Source organism: Gymnoscopelus braueri, assembly GCF_963280865.1.
Source record: "Gymnoscopelus braueri genome assembly, chromosome: 17".
NCBI lineage: Eukaryota > Metazoa > Chordata > Actinopteri > Myctophiformes > Myctophidae > Gymnoscopelus > Gymnoscopelus braueri.
In genome coordinates this window covers 26717911-26742585 of record NC_137617.1, presented here as the reverse complement: position 1 = coordinate 26742585, position 24675 = coordinate 26717911, and the positions used below count along the sequence as shown (strand labels likewise).

General features: G+C 43.4%; 2 protein-coding genes across 2 annotated transcripts in view; both read left to right on the top strand.

Moving 5' to 3' along the window:
* Positions 1-3390, top strand: part of capn15 (calpain 15) — a 61302-nt gene extending 57912 nt beyond the window's left edge. Inside the window, exons 11-12 of the mRNA XM_080456293.1 lie at positions 1184-1362; positions 3087-3390. Coding sequence (XP_080312419.1) covers positions 1184-1362; positions 3087-3264 — 357 coding nt within the window. The 3' untranslated portion in view covers positions 3265-3390. The remainder of the gene's footprint in view (positions 1-1183; positions 1363-3086) is intronic.
* A 5204-nt stretch (positions 3391-8594) lies between these two features.
* Positions 8595-24675, top strand: part of mss51 (MSS51 mitochondrial translational activator) — a 28274-nt gene continuing 12193 nt past the window's right edge. The window contains exons 1-7 of the mRNA XM_080455702.1: positions 8595-8795; positions 11572-11754; positions 12287-12436; positions 14754-14878; positions 16102-16665; positions 22296-22389; positions 23006-23177. Of these exons, the coding sequence (XP_080311828.1) occupies positions 11594-11754; positions 12287-12436; positions 14754-14878; positions 16102-16665; positions 22296-22389; positions 23006-23177 (1266 nt within the window). The 5' untranslated portion in view covers positions 8595-8795; positions 11572-11593. The remainder of the gene's footprint in view (positions 8796-11571; positions 11755-12286; positions 12437-14753; positions 14879-16101; positions 16666-22295; positions 22390-23005; positions 23178-24675) is intronic.

Below are 24675 nucleotides of genomic sequence, written 5' to 3'. Positions count from 1 at the left end.
CAAGTGATTAACAAACATTATGCAGAAAGGAAATGTGTTATTTGGATGTTTGAGGTCACACAACAGCTGTGGAAATAGCATGGTGATGGTAAGTGCGACAAACCCCAATGGTAGTCTCTGAAACGGTGATTAGCACACACTGTCTGCAAGATGAAAGCCTTCTAAAGTTCTAAAGAGAGTTATTGCTGTGGTTAAGAGTAGAATGGAGAAGCGGGTTTGTAAAAAGGGAACTGGAGGTCAATGAAATACAGCACTTCGGGACAGCTCATTAACGTTAGCGTGTTTGCCTGTCCTTGGATGTATCTTTGTGCCCCTTTTCTGTGTGCATGCTCCATTTACTTGTGCGTGTGCGCTTTTTCGTGTCCGGTGTGCATGTGTGTGCATGGATTCAAGTTCTCAGTCGCCACGACTGGTTTCACTCATTTGGATTCCATAGAAGCCAGTATGTCCTCTATGGAAGCATATTGCACAGCAAGAATATGTTTTCGGTTTTTAGATTATTTTAAGATGAAAGAGTATTTGAAGTGGTCAAAGTCAAACTAGCAATAGAATACATGTTCAGAATAATCTTCCATGAACCCTAATGTTCCGGGATATTTCATAAAGGCAGAAGGCTAAAAGCCTCAATCTGCAATTTCTTCAACTGGGTTGGCTGTACGTACTGTAGAACAGCGGTTCTCAACCTTTTCAGGCCGCGACCCCCCCAAAATAATCATATTTTGAACGGGGGACCCCCAATTTTGTTTGACTCTGTTTATCCACAGAAATTATGAAAATAGCAGATCTATAAACTCGTTGTGAGCTTGTAGATCAGCTATTTTCTAAATGTTTGCCTCTTTCTTATATTATTTGAGAATTTGACCCATGTTTTATAGTGTAGTTTCTTGATTACTTTTGTTGCAGTAATGGTCTTTTTCTTTTCTTTTGTTTTTTGTTTTAGGTATTAAAAAGGTCTTAAAGGTCCTTAAATTGTCACTTCCACAAAATCATGTGGGGACCCCCCTGGGGGTCCCGACCCACAGGTTGAGAACCACTGCTGTAGAACAGCAAGAACATAGGTTTTAGAACGATAATAACCTAAACATCATAATTTTTGATTTCCAAAATATTTCAGTCGTGAGATTTTTATCTCGCTTTAATCCGTGTGTGTGTGTGTGTGTGTGTGCGTGTGCGTGCGTCCCAGGGTCGCGAGGGCATGACCTGCTACTACCTGACCCACGGCTGGGCGGGGCTCATCGTGGTGGTGGAGAACCGCCACCCCAAGTACTACCTCCACGTCTCCTGTGACTGCACCGACAGCTTCAACGTGGTGTCCACCCGCGGCAGCCTCAAGACCATCGACAGTGTCCCGCCACTGCACCGGTACGAGCTCTGTTTGTATACTCCTCCTTAGAAACCTCTTATCTCCATATTCTGACTTTTTGTGTTTTTTCAGTAAATGAATGCCCTACTCCACTTCTCAAACTTTTTCATTTCAAGGACCCCCAAAATTATATGTATTTGATATACAAGCTCATAGCGCGTGCTATGAGCTTGTATATCTGCTATTTTTGAATAGCCAAAGTATAAAAGGTTAAAGTGGTTAAAATGATTGTGATGCTATATTAACATTTTGCTGGGGACCCCCTGGAAACCCCCCCAAGAACCCCTGGTGGGGTACGTGGCTTAATACCTATCAATTTTGGGGGTCCTTGAAACCATGAAAATGGTTGAGAAGCACTGGATAGACTAGACCAGGGGTCTTCAACGCTTTCTGGCCAAGGACCCCCTAGCTGAGAGAGAGAGGAAGCAGGGACCCCCTCTATATTGTATAAAATTGTGTATCAGATAAAAAAGAAAGTGTTTACTTGGTCTGCTATTTTCTCCCTCTACACCTACCTCTTTGCCAAAAATAGCCGATCTACAAGCTCACAACGCCTCGCAGTGTGAGCTTGTAGATCTGCTATTTTTGCCTAAAGTTCTCCTCAGAAAAGAGATGCTAGGGTTCAAGTGGGTAAGGTAAAAAAAAGAAAATCAAACAAAGATTTGGCGGACCCCCTGTAGTAACTCTGAGGACCCCCTAGGGGTCCTGGGCCCCCTGTTGAAGACCCCTGCTCTAGACACTAGAGTTTACCGGTGATCTACGTTCCTTTTGGTTGCTTGAAAATGCCTAGAAATACAGTACGTTTCAGAAAAGCAAGCACGGCAGAGTGTTGAAGTGCTTATCTACCGCTTGATTTGTTTCTGTGAAATAAGTGCCCTTCGACAGCATTGTGCGCGTAAATGTAAATTTACCGCCTCCACCGCCGTGTAGTTATCTTCCCTATAATTGTGCGCCGTTAAGAGTGGCCACGCGTGCGGCCCATATTTTCTAACGACGTTTCCTCGCTTTTTAATGCCGTACCTTGCGGTCGTGCCCCTTACGAGAGCAGAATGTCAGCTCTGTTGTTAAAAACGCTCGTGTGTGATGTGTGTGTTTCAGCGACGCTGTACATCACAGGCACACACTCTATTGTTCTCGTTCACCCGGGTGTTTTATTACCGTCTCGCTGGAGAGAGTTATTGGAACATCAACATGGCTCCCGTCTTCAGGCCGAGCACTTGCTCTCATTGGATTTTGAAGTCAATGTCGGCCATTTTTCCCAGGGCGGTGTATCACAAAAAAAAAGAAAAAAAGGTTAAAGACTTAACTTGTAAATCATCAGGAAAGTCTGGGACTTAATTGGGAAAAAAATTAAATAAACTTTTGAGAAATTTAAAGTCTTCTGTTATAGCTCTGAAAGCTATAGTAATCAACCAAAAATGTCCACCAAACATCTAGAAATGATATGGAACTTTGAAAGGTGGAAATATGCAGGGCCCACACACTCTAAAGGGCTGTCCACAACAACAATTCTAAGTATAAAGAAAAGATAATTATACCGATAATGTGTACACTAAAGAACGATATTGTTCTGTAAACCATTGGTTCTCAAAGTGGGATTCGGGGACCCCCAGGGGTCCAGGAGATGTTTGGGTTTTCACATGAGCTATTGAGCTAAACCGTTTTCCCAAGAATGCTGTTCCCTCCTAAGCCAGAGCTCTTCCCTCTGTGTCTCCCCCTGCAGGCAGGTGCTGGTGGTGCTCTCCCAGCTCGAGGGCAACGCCGGCTTCTCCATCACCCACCGGCTGGCTCACCGCAAGGCGGCCCAGGCCTCCCTAGGCGACTGGACGCCCACCAAGGCCACACACAGCCCGCAGCTCACCCCGGACATCGACGGACTGCATCGACCCAGACCCCTATGACCACCGCCCTCCACCTCGCACGCTCGCTCACTCACTTGAACTCTAGGGTGAACTGTAGGGGCCGGTGGAGGGGGCGGGGCAGAGGGAGCTGGCATGTCAGAGCAATGTGTGACGAGACGTGTGTGTGTGTGTGTGTGTATGTATTTCTGGATGAACACACCTGAATGTAGAGGGGGCGACTGTGGGGTATGTTTTAAATGTGTTCAACACCTCCTCTTCCTCCTCCCATTGCTGACTGCTACAGACTCCTATGACGCCCTGTCCCTTTGCCAAGTGGATGTGCCATTTGCGGATGGGATGAGGGGACATGGGGGGCCACATTGGCTCCATCTGAACTTGATTTTTCTTTTTTTTACCCCAATGATCCCCTGTCCCACTCCGCTAAAAGAAAAGTCCACTCTGGAATTTCACTTGAATTGTGGGCTGTCCCCCACCCCCCCCTCCCCTACCGTGCACAACTCTGTTTGTGACGTCCATGGAAGTCACAACTCGGTGTGGAACCAGAAACCCCACACCCTAGACATTGAGCCTCGGTATCTCCCCTTTACACGCCTGGGAGATGACCTTGGATGGACTACTTGGGAGATGGCCCATCATCCGTTTGCCTCTGAGACGGGAGTTCAAAAGGTCGAGGCGGAGTGCTTGGAAGAAAAACAAAAATTAACTACTGAGCCGATTTGCTGGCCCACCACGCCCCACTGAGCCAATCCGCCGGCCTGTAGAGGGGTGCTCGACCCCCTCCCCCATCCTGCCTTCTGAAGACGCACCTCTCAAGCTGGTTTTAACCTGCACCTCAATAGACACGGCAAAACATTATGACTGTCAGCGAACCACCTCGGGAGGCACTGGGACCAGTTTCACAGGTCACACGACGCCAGCCCTTAGTATAATGGTACTTCATCAGCCAAAACGTCAACTAGCTGTTTTACACACATTCATAATGATGTTATTTTTAAGAAAACATACATTTTACATTTTGTCAATATTGGTCTTATATTTTTACATATACGTGTCCCGTTGTTGCCGTCTCGTCCATATTATCATGAGCTCGAGATCACAGGACAAGCCATCAAACGTACGGTACTCTACGGTTCTCTCTCTCTGAACCCTCTTCACTGCAGTACTGGCTGTGCAGCTAGCTGTCTCTCTCTCTCTCTCTCTTTTTGTAGCTGAAGACCAAACTCATGCCATTGTCTTACAATAAAACAGGTCTCCTTAAGCTGGAAAACGTAAGGCTCACCTTTGACTGTTGCATGGTTATAACTGTGGCATGACTTGAGAGTAGCTGGGATGCTCGTTGTTTGGAGGCTGCGGTTATAGGACGTGGTGCGTTTAGTAGCCAGGCTGTCGAGTGGCAGGTCTGTCAGGGTCGTGCTGTGACATGTACTTGCTGTCGTGTTGAGCCTAATTTATACACTGTATAAATGATGCTTTACATGGTGATAGGATGGAATACAAACTACAATAGTCTATAGTTTTTTGTTTTGTCTTTACAGAAAACCACCATTGTACCTCATCTTTTCTTCCTCTGTTTTCCATTTGAAAAAGAAAGATGTTCTCCTTTCGGAACTTCAAACGTGTGGAGCCGAGGTGTTACTTGGCGACCTTAGGCACATTAACTTTTCACATCCTGTCTGTCGGCCTGTTAGCCTGTGTGTTGAAACATGAACTCGCACTTTGGGGATAATCTGCCTTGGCAGATAGAGAGCTCGTTAACGCCGGCGCCTCGCAGTTTCAGTCCTCGTTGGTGCAGGGTGAATCCTGAATTTGTTTGTGAATATACAGTAGGTTTTAAAAATAATAATAATAATAATTAAACCACGCACTTTTGTTTCTGTGTTGAGTTTGTATTGCTCAACTTTGTATTCATTATAAGTGTCATGCCTCCGTTTACTTGCATGTCAGTCAGCTTTAACTTGGGGTAGAGGCGTTGGTTGTTGGAGCGGTGGATTTTGTCATTGGGGAGCTCTTTAAGTGTAGCTGTCGGTTTTGTTTTGGGAGGTGGAAGAGGCACATTTTTTGGTGTGTGTGTGTTCGGGCACATCATAAGCACTTGGGCCATGCCCCCCCTGGGGATACACCAACAGCACCACGTTGGAGAACAAAGCCTCATCTTTTGAATAACAAACGAGCTATTTGTCTGACTCCGTGAACGCATGCGGGGACAGACAGAAAGCACGCACCCCCTGGAGACCTGTTGTGGCAACGCAGATTAATGTTTCATTCCAGGTCCTGGTGCATTGTGTGTGTGCCATATTTCCCAGGAATGCACTGTGATCGGTTAAGACATCATGGTCTCTGAGGGGTCTTTTAGGGCAATGGTTCTCAAACATTTTCATGTCAAGGACACCTAAATTAATGTGTATTTGGCCCCCATCTGAAAAGATTTTGTGCCAAGGACCCCAGCCCCCCATACAAGATTTGTGGTGTGAACATTTTGAAAAATATTCAGACATTTTCAAAGAATTTCAAGATGCTTTGAAAATAGCTGATATACATAGGGCCATGGGGGTCCCCGGACCCCACTTTGAGAACCCCTGCATTAGACCAAGGACCGCTATAACTCTGAGAGTGTACAAATGGAACCAAATGGACCCGTAAGGGTCCATTTGGTTCCATTTGTACACTCAGAGTTACAACCACCTAAGAGTCCATTTGCTTCCTATCCATCATTTATCTGGGGACCCCCCGGAACCCACTCAAGGACCCCTAGGGGTCCCTGGACCCCACTTTGAGAACCAATGTTTTAGGGGTATATGCTCACACCTCCCCCCTCACTCATGTGTCCTTATTTGATTTTCCCCCCAGTGTCAAAGCTGCCACTCAAGGTCACAAGACACAACACAGATCTGGGTGAATAGTGGAGAAACGACTTAAACATGGTACTTTATTAACCGGCTGGAATTGGAAAGATGCATTTCTTTGCAACTTGAGCCCTAATTTATACGTCTTCGCACGACATAGCCGATCTACAAGCTCACAGCGCGTTGCATTGTAACAAGTGAGCTTGTGGATCAGATTTTCACCTATTTGACATGCCCAAAATAGGAATGCCGGGTTGAAAGTGGTTAATAGTGTTGATTTAAGATGTCTTACTGGCGTTGACGGGAGTAGCTTGATACCTGAAAAGCTAAATCTCCAAAAAAAGATCTCGGCTGCAGATTAAAAAATGTTATTATCCATTCATAATGATATTCAAGTCCACTTGAATCGTGTGCTACTCATTGCCCCAAGAGTTGAACGAGTGAATCATGCTGAAAGAAGCACTATACGTCATTGTTCCTCGCGCCCGGCCCTTTCACCACTCATGACAAATAGCCTCGCTGGTGTCACGATGCATGAAGTCTTGTGACATGTGACTACTTCTATCAAGACATGGCATTCATCCTGACAGTTCCTATTAATCCTACTACAACGCATCACAATGTAATGTCTGCTTGATGAATCACAGTTGGAGTAACTGTAATAGCTATCTATGTTTGTTCTTTCTTTCTTTTTCTTTTTTTTTACAAAGAAACGTATTGTGTAATGACCAGTTTCAGATCGGCTCAGCCTGTATGTGGTCATAGCCAATTCGCTGTCTGTCTAATTTATTTGTTTAAAAAAAGAAGAAAGTCGTTTATGTTTGAGACCCCTGCTGTATGATGAGGACTGTATATCAGAGGGCAAACGGAAGGCAGTGTAGACTGTGGTGTGTGGACGGAATAACCAAGTCAGCGGTGGACTATAATGAATGACAGAAACAAATGTAATGTGATAATTTATGGCTTCATTTTTGATCGCCCCGAGGGACTAGCTTGTCGAAAAAACTGAACCTTGCACTGAATAACCTGCAAAAATCAAAGCACCTCAAAATTAAGCGTCATGGCTGTTTCACTTTACATTTACATGTGCTTGATTTGTTTATGTTTTGATCATGATTGTTGATACTTGTTTTTGGCTTTACCTGTTGTCTTGTGAATCTTCTTCTCTTTACACTGATTTATGGTGGTGACTCGTCCTTGCTTCAGGGGCGCCCCCTGCTGTTGAAAAGAGGCCATGGCCGTGTCAGTGGAAGTGGCCAGTCACGGACTAGCCAACACATTGCCTCTTCTCCATTTCTCCTTTGTCCTGTTATTCTTGTAAATTGTACAGACTCTACTGCCTAAGCCACCCAAAAAGCAGTGAACTGACCTTCTTAACCCTGTAAAAAAGATTTAAAAAATATTAAATAAACAAAAAGACAGAAAAGAATAATTTAAAAAAGTCAATAAATCAAACCTAATGCTGAAACAAAATGGAACTCTGTTTGAGAAGAATGTGATATATAGAGTATTTTATTGATCTTTTCCAGGGGGGAATATATGAGTATGTATACAAACCTGTGTATGTTTAATTTTCAATCTCAGGTTCCATTGGACCAAATAAAGTTTTTTTTTTTAATGAAAAACTCAGTGTTATTATTAACAGTGTTGTATACTAACACATTACTGTAAGCTACAGTAATGCATCTGTTAGGTATTGTTTAAGTAGAGCAGCAGTTTGTCGTCCTTTAGGCCTGTGACTTAGAGGAGGAAAGAGACGCACGCCTTCTCTCAAGCACCAATACAGAACAACAGAAAAGTGGTCTTTGCCATTTTTACATTTTAAGCCTGGAGGCTGTGTGGAAAGAAAGTAAACTAGAATGAAATGTAAAATGTATTTGCTTAGCTCCACATCTCCTGAAACTCCTCTTCTGTACCCTGTGAGTGTTACTGAGCAGTTTAAATTCACTCAGTTGGCTCCAGAGAAGCATTCAGGCGGTTTGTTTTTTTCTCCCCCCTGGGCCCTGACAGTATATTTGTTAACATTGGAAACTATTTGTTCTTAATGCCCTGGACTACAATGTGCATTCTCTCACCTCCTCCTTCTGGCGACTGCCCACCGTAGTGTCATTGAATTACAAGAGGTAAGCTCTCTACTAGCTTTGTGTTGGGCTGGGGAGGGCTGCCAAAAAAGCCACTGGAAAACAAGTTTGGTTGAGGTGGGGAATGACCGATATAACCTGCAAAATCAAAGCACCTCAAAATGACACTGGGCTGGGGGAGGCGGCAAAAAAACACTGGACAAAAGATAACAATGTAGCCCTCTCTTACACCATCCTTTAATCCAACTCTCCTTCCCTTTACTGCATGTACCCCCCCCCCCCCCCCACACCATTCCAAACTCCAAAAACCCCTCTGTCTTCCTTTCCCCTCCTTTCTCCGTCTGACCCCACCCAAAGCCATTACCTATTCCCTCCCCTATGTTCCCTGTCTCCATCTCTCCCCTGCAAGCCTGTAGTTGCTAACAGTAAAGCCCTCCCAGCCTCAGATCAGATGCCAGGAACCTTCCATGAACCGCAGTGCCCCCCAGCCCCCTTCTACTTTTTCAGGGGTTGATTTCACTGACCCCAACACACACCCAAGTCCAACCTCGAGATCAGTCGTTCACGTGGTCCCAGTCTGAGCTGTGAAGGGTGAGAGGGAGACCTCAGAATCTTCTAGAAGGATACGCCTGTTCTGGACTCAAAGGTACTGTATGACTTAAGATGTCACAGAGATACTTTATCTAGCCCGTCTTGCAAGTGTGGCATGTTGTACTTTATACCATTGATGACCTGCCATTTGCTCTGATTTTGCTCACATCGTTCTGGATAAGAGCATCCGCTACGCTAAATGCCTAAATCGTAATTGTTGTAATGTTTTAAATTGAGTTATACATGCAATAAAATGAGGCTGCCAGCCTGTAGTGTGATAATGCTGGGGACAGATTGTGGCATGGTTTTGCATGCTGAAGTAGTACCAGTCTTCTGGTCAGAAGTGTGAAATTAAAACTTGCTCTTTCACGGGAAATCTGTTAATTTTCACTGGAGCCCCATAGATACGAGGGAGCTAATTAGATGTGGGCCTTTCAATTTGACTTCAGACAAGATAATGGACAATCATTCCCACTTTTTCATTCACACTTTTTTTCATGTGTGAAATTGAAAAGATACTGCGTATCTTCAAAGCAGGAGAACACTCGTTCTGCTAATTTGTTTTTCTTCGTTTCTGCTATTTTGTGATGAGTGATATTGGTTCCACAGTCTTACATTAAAGTAGCAGAACACTTAATTCGATGTAAAACTCTGTAATAGACATTACTCTTCAATGCTGTGGACATTGTGAATGTAATGTCTGTGTTGTGCAGGTCCATAGTTAAGAATAGAACTTTGCCTGAGATGATAAGCAGTTTGGAAATGCTTTTAGGACCAAGATAGATAGAGTTTCAGAGTCTATACATCTTTGGTAGACAGACACCATGCTGTGTTGCATTGTAATCTTTTGTTTTTTTTCCAAGCGCCATGTGACAGTCAGCTATGTGTGGCATTCTTGTTGCTGAGCAGACCATTCTTTAAGTCACGCAGTTTCACAAACAGTGGGTCGGGACCCATGTTTGGGTCGGGACCAATTTCTATGGGTCGGCGAGTAAATGTTCCCTTTTTTTTCGTTTCCTACATAAAAAATATTAAAAAATCGAAATATTTTAGTTCTAACAAAAAAGCAAAACTTTCATCAATTAAAAACGATTCCAATGTTTTTCAAAAGTATTTCATAAATAAAAATTTAAAAAATCCATAAATAAAAATAAAATGGCATGCGGTCACAATGGGTCCCTAATGCCAAAATCAAATGGGTTCAGATCTGAGCCAAGTCTCCTGCAAGAGGTGCGTCTAAAGCCTGTCCTGGATGGGAGTCTCCAGGCGTAAAAACAGATGATGACACTGTTGCATATGCAGTCATGGGCACTATTTTAAGACCATCAAACCTGGGTTCCATGTGGGGTAGAAAGAGCTAATGTACCACGACCAGACGTCTATATGTCTTCTATGCTTCTCATTTTACTCTTAAGTCAGGCATAATAAAAGCCAAAGGCATGTGACTCAATGAGTCACTGCAATGCAAGTGCTGTGTCTGTGGGACTGGCGAGGCACCTTCTGGCTGGGGTTACCTAATGGAGTTACCAGATGTCTCCGTCTTAAGGTTATGCTCTCTTCCACCGCGGCATCGGGCCAGGGGCGTTAGGCCAGTGTGTGTGTATGCATGCTGTGCTACTACTGTTTGCCCTGAGCTTTAGTCTCCACCATTACAGTATCACTCAACAAAATGCTGCACTGGATATGAGGTTAACATAAAACAGGATGATGCTGTATGCTTTATCCTCCTGACCCATTGTCTGTTTCACACCTGTGTTGCAATAGCATACCAATGCCATTGAATAGAAAAAAGGGGGGGAAAAGTATAATTCAACATTTCTAGTAATTTATTTATTATTATTTTACTTTCTCACAGGTTTTGAATGGTTTTATGTTCTAGGCATTTATCTAGCTCTTTGTGAAGGAATGAACAGAGTAAAAGGTATGAAACTTCCATGGCTTCTTTATGTAATAGCTGTGATATGTCATAATTCTGACCCTATCTCATGGCAGAGCAGCATACGTTGGACCTGCTCATTATTCCATCTTGCCAAAGATTACATTTCCAGCTATTTTGTCACTCAACAATCTAAATTGATGGAAAGTCCCTGAATCCCTACTTATTCTGTTTTTTATCTAACATCCCACACACTGCATGGACTCAATGGACACCACTCTACGCTCTACGTTCTAATACTGTATGCTATGGACATAGCATGCTATTGACTTTGACCTCTGAAATGGATAAATGACAAAACACCTGTTTTGTTGTTCCATCATCAATGAAACTACCATAGGCCAAATGTCTGCCTGCACTTTCTGATGTGCCAGATGTCATTTAATACAGTGGTTCTCAACCTTTTCGAGCCGACCCCCCAAAATAATCATATTTGAACTGGGGACCCCCCCCCCCACCCCACCCTGACAAGCACTTGGAATTGTAGGAGTTGAGGCGTTACATTCAGTTTGATTCGGTTCCACAGATAAATATTGTGAAAATAGCTGATCTACAAGCTCACAACGCCTATTTTCTAAATGTTTGCCTCTTTCTTATATTATTTGATAATTTGGCCAATGTTTGACTAGTTTTTATAGTATAGTTTGTTCATTAGCCTACTTCTGATACAATAATGGTCTTTTTTTTTTCATTTCATTTTTTAAAAGTCTTAAAAGTCCTTAAATTGTCACTTCACTGTCACCTGGGGGGACCCCAAAAATCATGTTGGGACCCCACTGGGGGTCCCCTGACCCTCTGGTTGAGTAGCCCAGATTTAATAGAACTACAGTATAATAGAACAGGAAAGCATGTTCACACAGACACAAAGCACGTTTTTCCTCTTTCTCTCTCTCAGTATAAAGTGAAGGTCGTACACAATGGCAGAGCGGCAGATCCTAGCGCTCCCAGAGAGCTACACTCCAGGGAATGACAGTGTCTACTCTGATAGTTCTGGATTCCACGCTCTGGACTCCCATGTGCCCGGTCTCTCCAAGGTTATCCTCAACCAGCTCAACATGAAGGACTATGGAGAATACCGGTACAAAAACCGTTATACTGTATGACAATGTATAAATTAGTGTGATTATATCCAGTGGTGGAAAAAGTACTAAAATGTTTTACTTAGGTAAAAGTATCAATACAATACAAGTATAAATGTAGAAGTACTCCGTTACAAGTAAAAGTCCGGAATTCAAAATTTACTTGTGTAAAAGTACAAAAGTATTGGCATCAAAATGTACTTAAAGTACCAAAGTAGAAAGTACTCCCAAGTTTTCAAATGTGTAAAATGTCTAAAAATCATTTGAAATGGCCGAAATGTATGTAACTAGTAACTAAAGTTTTCAAATAATTTTTGTGGAGTAAAAGTACAATATTTGCCTCTGAGATGTAGTGGAGTAGAAGTAAAAGTACTGAAAATGAGTTACTTTACACCACTGATTATATCATTGCTTTTGACCACTGTATATATTATATTACATGCATTTTGCCATCTCATTCTGTTCTCATTAATCTAGCCATGGGTGATATACTGCATTTGAGTGAATTTTTATGTGTGTGTGTCACACAAGGACGGCTGTGGAGGGAAAGAACAAAAGCGTCGCTTTCCGAGACCACAAGGAGATGTTCCAGAGGATGGAGGAGACATTTAAGTTCTGCACCGGCTGTAACAAGCTACCTGAGCACCTTGCAGATGGACAGACTCTCAAGCGCTGTGCCAAGTACGTGCAAATCCCCCAAACATGGAGGGTGATGGAGCGTTAAATTGTAATTAACACTGTCATGTCATGTTATGTTTTATTTTGTAATACACTGAGGTAATAAATTAATTATTTCCATGAAATGACAAGTTGAAAATTCTAATTATGCAAAGCCTACAGGTATGTCCTTAGTTTATAATTCTTTTCACATGATCAGATGGCATCAGTGTACATAATGTATATCGCAAGTTGAACATGCATGAAAGGGGGTGAAGAAATCAGTATTATCGTCTCTGTCGGGTGGAAATCTCACGTCCAAAACTGTTACTTTTTTTTGCAATTTTATTTTATTTGCAAAAGCAGCAGATCTACAAGCTCAAAACGAGCTTTGAGCTTGCAGATCTGCTACTTTTTATGCTTTTTGTGTGACGCTGTAGTAGTATTAAAGTATGGAGTTAGGAGGTTTATGCCCGACAGCAACGGTATTATATTTGGTGCGTGAGTTTCAATATTCATTAACATATTGCATTGTTGACGTTGACTGAATATTTTCCGCAGCTCTGACCACATGCATTGTTATCCAGGCAGCCTTGTACTAATCCTGTTGGAACTTTATCTTGTCTGTTTGCCAGTAGCTGTCATGTGTGAGACATTACCGGCACCACCACCCAGCTCTTTATATCAGGATAGCAAAACGATAGGAAGCCAACGTGTAGACAGTTCTGCAGACTGCGGATTATGGGCGAGGGTCCAATATAGCCTCACGTCCTGACTCCTAACTCATCCCGCTGCAGCTGTTTTAACGGAAAAACGTCCAGCTTTTATGCCATTCATAATGCCTTCTCAACACGACACACATTCCAGTGCCAGGAATGTATTACGTTTGGCAATTGACATTTTTGCGGCACATTTACTATTATGCTTATATATATATTACTATTTATGCTTTGCAGGAGAGGTGCATTTGTTTTGTGCTTCGCTTTCCCTGTAATGCATACAATACTACTAACTACATTCATCCTATGCTTGTGCAACCACCTGTATTTGAACCCTGGTCTTCTGCATGGGAAACCCTATATATCTGCCGCTCACATGTTGGGAAATCTCACTGGGTCTAGAGATAATGGGCTTCTGGACTTAAGGCAGGGCACCTCTGCTATATTCACCCCCCTTAAACCCCCCTTAAACCCCACAAGGAAGCATGACCCCGGACGAGCCCCCAATGTCACCACCTTGATTTGAGCCTTCCGGGCCTCAGACAGGGCTACACATAAATGATATATGGACACATTATACATTATACATTATTAAGTAGGCTAAAGTATACTTAGCCTACTTAAACAATGTTAACATGTATGACCTTGAAGCCATCAGCTGCTACGGTCTCTCTCTCAGAAAACCAGTTGCAGTAATGGACTTTCTACACAGACACATGACATAACCGCTGACACTCAGCTCCAAAGTAATGTCAACTCTCCCGTGGGGTTTCTGGACACTTGACAGCTGAAGCATTATCGCCATCAGTCCCTTGTGACTCTCCAACCTCTCCAACCGCTATTTCATTTTTCATCCGATTCACTCTCTATTGCACCATCTCGGCTTTGTATATTTTGAGGAACTTTTCCTCTGCTCACTTTGTCCACTTGTGAACCTCTTGTGGTCTATTAGTAGGACAGGTGGCACCTAAAATGACTCTCTAATGACTCTCAAATGTCACCTGATTCTATGTAAAATGGCTGTGAGGGGTTGAAAATGTAGGGGCATTATAGTCTGAAAAGACTCAATCAAACACTATCCCAGGTGGTTACATTACCTCTCCAGCTAAACCGTGTGACCGCACAAAGGACTGCTTGCATGCACAGTGGCCACATGATCAGTACTAAATTCCAGCGTAGATTCTGGCTCCTGCCACAGATATATTTTTTTGCCAGCTGTCTCGTAAAACAGAGCAGAATCGATCGAACTCTCGTGGGCCACATTGTCAACCGTTGACTGAGAAGGTTGAATGTGAAGATGGGCTCTACACTATAGTGTGCAATACTTACAGTATATCCACACCAACAAGACTTTACCAGGTCTTTGCTGTGAAGAAACTACATTAAGCAATTTAAAGGGTATTTCACTTATTATTCACTCGGCTCTACTTTATCCTCGACTTGGGTGAAACTGATTCTCTCAAACATCATTTGATAAATTTTAACTCTGAGAGAGTTAAATTAATTTACTGTGTAGTTATAATCCTTTGACATTAACTGAATTCCCCTCCCTTTATCCCCCCTCCCCCCTTTCTGTGCTCTCAATTTCATTTTCTCTTGCTCACTCTGTCTCTCTCTCCCAGGTGTATAAATGTATACTACTGCACAAAAAACTGTCAGGTAAACAACTGGCCCGAGCACAAGAAAGTGTGTAAGACGCTGCGTCTGGTCGCCATTGACAGACTGGTGGAGTGGCTGATGTTCACAGGTTAGAGATGCGTCTGGTCGCCATCAATCTGGGAACCCAGAGCCAATTGAAAAGGAAAAACAGCGACCTCTGCTGTTTGTTACTATGTCAGTTGGCTCTGGGCGGAAGAAAACGTACAGTAGCACCCGTGCCCAAGGAAACCGGGGTTTTGGTCTGCCTTCACCGCTCAACTTCCGGTGGTGCGACTATGTTTTCATTCCCACTAACAATATTTCTACACGGAACACTAACACCACTTCTCCCAGAGAACATGGATCGTTTTGGTTATAAGCCCACTTGTTTCTATGATGAAAGAGCAAGTTAAAATGTGAATATCTTTCCGTGGTTTTGTCTGCTCCGCGGACGCTATTGTTAAATTAGTTTCGGCTTGTTTCGAGTGGGGAAGGATCGACGGACACGTGAATCCCGCCCACTACATTTGATTGGGTAAAGCGCGGCCTGCTTCCTGATCTGAAGGCACGCCCACTTGTAGGCTACTGCGTACATGTTAAGACGAACCTCCCCGACAGATTCCAACGCAGAGCAGCCATTAACAGGCTGGTGGAGAGGATGATGTTCACAGGTTAGAGGTGGGAAGGCGATACAGGTGACAAGGAAGCTCTTCAGCTGTTTAATGATACTAGGCTGGACAAGAACCACTGCTGGAAATGCCTACCCGACCGGAAGTATAGGAAGTACATGGCTACAGGAAGTTCCTATAGCCTGGACAGTGTGTATGACTTAGAACATTTTGAAAACTACAGCTCCATCATTTTTGGCTATGATGTCCAGACAGAACCAATGCCACACATTACTATGGGTAGGGTAATAACCAATGTTATAATCTATACCAGGGGTCTATAACAGTGGGTCTGGGACCCCTAGGGGGTCCTCAGAGTTACTACAGGGGGTCCGCCAAATCTTTGTGTGATATGATTGTTCTTTTTTACCTTAACCTCTTGAACCCTAACATCCCTTTTCTGAGGAGAACTTTAGCCAAAAATAGCAGATCTACAAGCTCACAACGCCTCGTGCTGCGAGGCGTTGTGAGCTTGTAGATCGGCTATTTTTGGCAAAGAGGTATAGGTGTAGAGGGGAAAAAATAGCAAGTAAACAAAAAAAGTTTAATCTGAAACACAATTTTATACAATATAGAGGGGGTCCCTGCTTCATCTCTCTCTCAGCTAGGGGGTCCTTGGGCTGAAAACGTTGAAGACTGATCTATACATCTATTTCCCCTATAGGAGCCCTCCCTTTCCCCACTGAGGCGTGGTCCAAATCAGCCGCCGAGGTAAAGAGCTGGGACGACTGGCTGCCCATGCAGGGAGACCTCACCCAGCGCCTGGCCGCCATCGTAGCCGGCGGCAGCATGACCAACCTGTGGAAGATCGTCAGCAGGCCGCGGCCCAACGACGAAGACCTGAGACAGTCCGTGTGGCGGATCCAAAGCGAGTACCTCTCTCGAGTTCTGACCGTCGGCATGGCCGTGCAGCGCTTCGGCCTGGACCCGCGCGCCGGACCCCTCACCGTCCACATAGCGGGGGCGTCTCTCACCGAGACCATGGGGGCCCGACTGACGGACTACGACGAGCTGAACCGCATGTTCCCCGGACACCAGGGCCTGGAGGTGGTGATGGTGGGACCGGAGGTGGTGGAGGGCCCCATCGTGAGGCCTCCGCTGAGGGAGTTTGGCCCCAAGCACCAGGTCTACATGAGCGCTCACAAGGGCCTCTACCATCAGTTCTGGGAGGATATGGTGGATAAAGGGAGAGCCGCCAAGCCGGACCTGGTGGTTGGATTTCATCCTGGTATGCCCCGTACACACAGCTCAAAAAAGTTAAAAACAAACAAACCAGGGAACCTCCCCCTGTCAGGTGATAAGAAGCGGTTTGCTAGCTCTCATGCATTGAAGGAGGCATGAGCTCGGCTCTAAGCTCTCCCTAGGCTGGCAGAGGGAGTGTAGCGCCCAGGATTACTTAGACAATTTTCACTGGGTGAAAAAACTGGGTTACAAAATCGTGGGATAAAAAAGTAAAAACAAATAGCATACAGCAGCCAACAATAGCATACAGCAACCAAAGGCTTGCCTCCCCTTAAGCCAGGCTGATGGCCTCCACTCCTCTTTTAGAGGGGGGGGGGGGGGGGGGCACATTACTCAGTAGCCTACACAAATTTACGGTCCCGGCACATACAAATCCTCAGTGTTAATTTAACTCAGAGAGTGTACAGATGTAACCATTCTCTGAGTTACAAATGGATAAATGAACACCTAGGATTTTTGCTGTGTTTTCATCAGTGCCAGGCTTTTTATTGGGCATCTGGGGTGATTCATGACAACAGCCGTGCCAGGCTTTGGCTGGCGATCGCTGGACTCAGCAGCGTTTTCGGCAGGCCGCCATGCTGCGACGAAAAGTCTCCGTTCTCCCCTAGGGACCCCCCAGACACACTCTAGTGCCCAACGCCCTCCCCGGCTGTACGCTCCAGCTGTCTACCAGCTCACCCCTTTAAATCGTCCCCGCTCGCCTCAGTCAGGCCCTTTCAGTCCCCTGTTTGTGCAAATGAAAGCCGCATAATACGCATAGATTATAGCTGGTATGCGCTGAATATCAGGAAGGATGGCTGTCCATGAATATAATAGTCATCATTAATGTTATGATTTATTTTAGGTACGACTAACTCCAGTCATAAACCCAAGGGATAACATCGTTATTGTTGATTTATACAAATAAATACAAATAATAATCATAATTAAATAAATTGAAGTTGGGAATTAAGCATGAACATGGCGCCACCTATAGAAGGCATTACAATAATTATTATAATGATAATAATAATGATTATTATTAGTAATACTTTGACAAATTCTAGTTGTTGCAGTAGTTATCAAAGTAGCAGTAATGTTGTTTTCGTTGCTATCATTGTATCACAATATTTCTATAAAATGTCTGGATGTTTTAGGCTAGTTTGTCATTTTTTATTTGTATATCTGCGATATCAAAGCACCATTATAAGGCAACAGTTTCCCCAAACAAGACATTTAGCATTTCACACTTCATCCCTTTTGCTGCCACTTTGTCTGCCATCTGAGCAACGGCATTCATAGATTGAGAGGTCAAAGAGGTCACAGACCACCACACCTCACAGACAACTGTGCTCAATACAGACCCTCTAACCTGCTATAAGCACCAGCAAAGCCCCCCACCCAACCCAAACCCAACCCAACCCTACTGCAACCCACCCCGAACGGTCATAACCCCTGCAGTCTCAAGTGATCAAGCTAAATATACATCCTCCAAGCTAACTGGCGGCAGATTGCCAGCATACGTCTCATGCTGCAAACCTGGCATAGAACTGCGTTACGAATTTATGACCACAGTTTTAAGAGATAGGCCTAGCTAGCTGTATTGGAGACCCGAAGAATGAGACTGACTGAAAGGAGTGGTGAGAGAGACAGAGAGAGGATGAGAGAGAATTTGAAGTCATAGACACAGAGAGACAGACGTTCAGGGACAGGAGTGAGAGTGGAGAACTGAGATGAAGAGATGAATAGATGAAGAGACCAAAGAGACAGAAAGAAAGAGGGAGGGAGTGGGGGGGGGCAACTCCTCATCATGACAGATAGCTAGAGGAGAAGGACACACAATAAGTATAAGTGTCATCATTGCAGCAAACCACAGAAAGCATGCACCTCATAACAAATGATTCCAGCTTCTATCTGTTTGGAATACTTCAGTGAGCTTACAGTGACTGTACCAAGCACAGAGCCTTGGCACAGTCACGGAAATGCCATTCAGTTGACTGAAGTTTTCCCCCATTCATCCAAAAAATATATAATTCTTCACTGCAGTTAAAAAAGAAGCTATGAAGTGCTAGGCAGTGGTGTAAAGTAACTAAGTACATTTACTCAAGTAGGATTTTTTACTTTACTGCAGTCTTTCCAATTTTCATTACTTTCGCTTTTGCTCCACTACATCTCGGAGGCAAATATTGTACTTTTTACTCCACTATACAATTATTTGACAGCTTTAGTTACTTGTTACTTTGTAGATTTTGATTATTATTACAAAACATGCATTAACCACTTCAGCCCTATGCATACTTGCGCTGTTTGAAAATAGCCGATCTACAAGCTATTTTCAAAGCGTTTCTTTATACTTTTGGAAATGGGACATTCTGCTAAATGAGTACTTTTACTTTCAGTATATTTTAATGCGAATACTTTTGTACTTTTACAGTAAATTGTACTCCAGTAAATTTTGAATACCGAACTTGTATTTGTAACAGAGGATTTCTACATTGTGGTATTGGTGTTTTTACTTAAAGGAATAGTTCACCCAAAAAATTGCTTATTTTCTATCGATTACACACCACCATGAAGTCTTGAATTCATGGAGATATTTTTGTTTTTAACGCAGTCCTGGAGAGACAGCGGGATCCCCTTCAGTCCTGAGCCAATAGTTTGATGACCGGGTGTATTTCTGGTAGGAGACTCAAGAACAAAGGGATTCTACCGTTGCGCCTCAGCCTTAAACGGCCAGTCCGGTGCGTCACAAGGGTAGGGACAATAGATGCAGAAGAGAGAACGCTGGAGCAACACGGACAGTTTAGGCCTTTTATTTATTTCAGTGCAAGTAAAACAGATAGACTGACGTTTCGGTCTTTCGACCTTCCTCAGACTCAAAGAGACTCCTTTGAGTCTCCTACCGGATAGTACATTAGCATCTTTCCACCGGTAATCAAATTATTGGTTCAGGAATGCGACAAAAACAAAAAAATCTCCATGAATTCAAGGCTTCATGTGGTGTGTAATTGATAGTAAATAAGTCATTTTTTGGGCAAACTACTCCTTTAAGTATGAAATGTGAGTACTTCTTCCACCACTGGCACTAGGCCTACTCAGTGTTATTTTTATTTTTTTCATTCCAACTTCAAACGGGAGCCAGGCGGTTATTGCAGTGGTTAACGGTCATCATGGTGGTACCGTGTGTGTGATACCTTATCTCCTGAGGGGCTAAACGTTATTTGGTGCTAAATGTTTGATGGACATCAGGATTGTAACCTCTGGGCATGCTGTATAATAACATGCATTATTCACACTCAAATCCTCTCCCCGTGGTTTGTGTTCTCCCGAGAGAGACGTGATACCCTCGGTGTTCCAACACCATGGACCTTACAATACACCCTGGCAGACAGCCTGCAGTCTTAGCCATGGTTCACATGGCGCTCGTCTGTCACAAGCGTCATGGAACCACTTGTTCCTGGTTTGCAATTTTTTTGCTGCTACATCTACATAAACGTTCAGATTTCAAATATAAAGTGCTGACCCCCATGCCACGGATGTAACCAGTTAAAGTGCACTGGTCCCGTATCTTCCGTATTGTTCAATAAAAAGCTTTTTAATCCAAATGCCGGCCATTTTCTCCGGATTTTCTCCGATACTTTCAACTACGCGACCCTATCGGTTGGGAGGTGTATTGTACTCTGCTTGGACGTTTATGTAGATGTGGCAGTTGTAAATGTAAAAAATTCGCAAACCAGGAACAAGTGGTTCCATGACTGTCATGGTATGACAGTCATGTTTCATCTCATACATGCACACAAACATTATGCACGGGTGACTATGGACCAACATTTATTTCAGCTGAAAAAAACATACAGGGAACATAATCATCAGCTGCTATTTAAAGCAATACCCGGGGGGGGCGGGGGTTGACAGGAGGTTGATACTAGATAATTATGACTTTTTATAGATTCATTGTACACTACTGTATCCCTGTCATGGAGAGACTAAACCGCAGGTGATTTAAGACTGTTGCCCCCTGACACCCTATAGCTTTGGGAACCAATGGTTTCCAGAGCCATGTGACCCATACTGTAGGTCAGGAGTTTATCTCCTGTTTCAGCATGAGGACATGACGCTAGTACATCACAGGGCAGGGTTTTTCAGGCCAAGGACCCCTTAGCTGAGAGAGAGATGAAGCAGGGACCCCCCCCCCCCCCACTACATATTGTATAACATTGTGTTGCAGATTAAACGATCCAACCCTTGACACTGAGTGCCCAAGCAGGGAGGCATCGGGTACCATTTCTATAGTCTATTAGTATGACTCGGCAAAGGGATTGAACTCTGACCTCCCGGTCCCAGGGGCGGACACCAGGCCACCGAGCTGGCTGACCCCTAACGCTCAGGGAAAGTGACATCTGTCTGTTCATTCGTGGGGATTATCGACTCCTCTCTGAGGCCGAAATTGCTTGAGTGACTGTCACTGAATCGTCTGTTTATGTGCGCAATCATCACCTTGAACCGAAATGGGAAGCGCGTAAGGTTACTCCAGTCAAGTGGAAGTATTCTAATGAGTTCAGCACGTTTCCAGTTAAAAACTCTTGAATACTTGAGTATTTACTTGAGTATATACTTTGCCCAGCAACTGATTAAATAGGCTGGATGATGTAAATGTCTTCAGTGACGTATGTGGAAAGTAATATCTCTTGGCTAAGGGAATGATATAGCCGGCTGGTGTCAAGACTGTGAGTGTTATCAGACCTAATCCCCATAATCCCTCACCTTTCTGTCGGGAAAAGGTCTTCTGTGGCTGTTGAACTGCAGTACAGTACTTGGCCTGTCACACTCCTATCCTACATATAATTAAAGAAAACAGTCAGTCAGTCAGTCAGTCAGTCAGTCACACACACATAGAAAGGCCGTCTGTCCCGCATGCTTGTCCTCAGTGGCTTGAGCAATTGGTCTCAACTTGCACACCGACATTGACCATTAGCATCTGCACAAAATTACTACGCCCGTTTTTCACTTTCCCAAAATGTAAGCTGTTTAGTAGGGGTCCCCAAGGGGTCTGCGAAGCATTCGCTCCTCACGGCTGCGCAGGAAAACGTCTCTCTCTCTCTGTCAATGGCAACGACTGGAGCTGCACTGTGTGTGTGTGTGTGTGTGTGTGTGTGTGTGTGTGTGTGTGTGTGTGTGTGTGTGTGTGTGTGTGTGTGTGTGTGTGTGTGTGTGTGTGTGTGTGTGTGTGTGTGTGTGTGTGTGTGTGTGTGTGTGTGTGTGTGTGTGTGAGCAGTGTGACTCAAAGTCTGCAAATACTTTGAGTGCACACATCCTCTGGCATGGACTAGTTGTTACATAATAATCTGATCAGATCATCAGAATCATTTTCATTCATCTGTATGAATTCTTCTGATGAAAAATATTCATACATTCCACTTTTTATACTTCAGCCCTACTTCATCAGAGTGTCGCACCAAAGTAGTGGAAAATAACAGATTTACAATCTCAAGACGCATCGCTGGCTATTTTCACTATTTTTTAATGTTTTTAAAATAATAATAAAAAAGGAACGGTTTTGTACATACAAGGTTTCCACACGACAGCAACGATTAGCTGTGGTAAACTAGTAATAAGTGATGTGTGTTTGTGTCGTAGGGTTCCATGCTAACCAGGGTCTGGTGGAAGGGTGGCTGCCAACTCTCCTGCTTCTCAGAGACTATGAGATCCCTTCCTTCTCTTCTTTAGGTAAGTTATGTTACGTCAAAATTATACACTTTTCACATTTAATAATATAGGCTACAAACTGTGCATTTCCAACCCTCTATACGCAATGTTGAATATATGAAGATCTTTGGGCTGAAAAGACAGCAATGATGTGTTATAGATTAAAACATTTTATATACCCAACAAGTTAACATTTACCTGTTTTATTACATTTTAATTTTACACATGTATATTTTAACCAAACTTTTCTTTTGGAGACACTAGTGATTGATTGATTGATTGATTGATTGATTGATTGATTGATTGATTGATTGATTGATTGATTGATTGATGATTGATTGTCAAGGTTTCATTTCAGAGTTCTCACATTTCATAGAATCGAATAGATACAACCATTTCAGTTTTGTTGTATTTTTTCATACTTGTATACAAAACAAAAAATATACAGTGCCCTATAAACACCATATTTATAGCATTACCAAATTTTGTCAGAGCCCGATTGATTGAATGACTGACTGCTTGACATAATTGATAGATTATTTCTTGCAATTGATAGATTTTTCCTCTTTCTTCTTTCCTTTGTCATTTATTCTCTCAATATTTCCCCCCCTTCAATTCATTGATTATGTCTCTCTTCACAGTGAGTCAGAGCTGACGGCCTCACTAGAGATACTGTCGGAGTTAGAGATGCACATCAAGGGCAGTGGACCCAATCCTTTCACATCTCACAAACCAGAGCAAGTCCAATCTAGTCCCAACATGACCCCTGTCTACTGCAACTCCAGCTGTGCCTGGTTCCAAGGGGCACTGGAAACAATTAGGACTTAAAATGAACTATGTTGGCTGTTGGGCTGCCACATACTCATACCTAACAGGCCTTTATCTTCAACAGGGGTGGGCAACTTTGATGCCACTATATTTCCACACTCACTCCAGAGGGCCACATTGCATATACTGTCGGGCAGAAATGGATAAAGTGTGATTTGCAAATCTTTACATCTGTTTATATATTTTTATATTGCTTGAGTGGCTGTATTTTTATGTAAAATAACATAATATTGCTGATCCAACGGCCTGTGTTGTACAACACTGCCCTCTAGTGGAATAAATCAGTTTGACAATTTGGATTATTTTAAATATTATATTTTGCTTCTATAACTTGCAAACGTCCATGGCATACACATGCCACACACACACACACACACACACACACACACACACACACACACACACACACACACACACACACACACACACACACACACACACACACACACACACACACACACACACACACACACACACACACGTTTCATAAATAGGCTAAGTGAAATAATATTTTGACAAAAGCCTCATTGAGCATTGGTCATGCTTGATTGTGAATGTGTAGCCTATTCAAGGCCTAGGGCAGTAGTTCTCAAAGTGGGCTCCGGGGACCCTCCGTGGCTCTTGAAGGAGTTCCAGGGGGTCCCAAGCAAATTTAGTTTGTACAGCATCAAAATCAGTATAACCACTTTAACCCTATTTTATACTTTGACTATTCAACCTCCTGTCAACATCACCCCCTCTCTAATCTGCTCTTTGCCCTGGAAGATGCCAGAGAGAGCTATAGGCTACTAGTCTAGATCCATAGCCTACCCTAGAAAGTCTACAATTTGCTCTTTTCTTTATGACATACTGTAGGCTGCTGATGTTTGTATGTTTGTAGGCTATATATTGTAAATAAATAATCTTCTTTTTGGTGTTACCTGTCTCAGTGGACAATTGTGTCTTTTGTTTTTTGTAGTACACTTAGCCTAATTGTGACTACAACTCCCTTGGGCTTTTGTCATTGACATTTTTGGCACAGGTGTGACACATTGATCAGTCAAGTGATGACACACTGAACCTTCACAGGCGACTGTCACATTCACTGATTGCTTTATGCCTGAAGAAGGTCTATGACCGAAAGCTCTATACAAACTAAAATAAAAAAAATGTTTTTTTGCGCAGCTTTCAGTAGAAAACTGCCTTTTATAGTTCATTTGGTTTCCTTTTGGCTCCAGCACCTCAGCCAAGTCGGCGGTCTTTTCACTATTCTGTCATACTTAACTTTGGCTATTCGAAAATAACCAATCTACAATCAAGCTCACAGTGCATTGCAACAAGTTGTGAGCTTCTCTGCTATTTTCGAAAAACGTACGTAAAAAAAAATCTTCATTATTATTAATATGATTTTTGAGTGGTGCCAACCACTCCTACATTTGACCGTGTGTGTGTCTGTCCGTGTATGTTTGCAGACGGCCTCAACGTGTTTGTGTCTGGCCTCAAC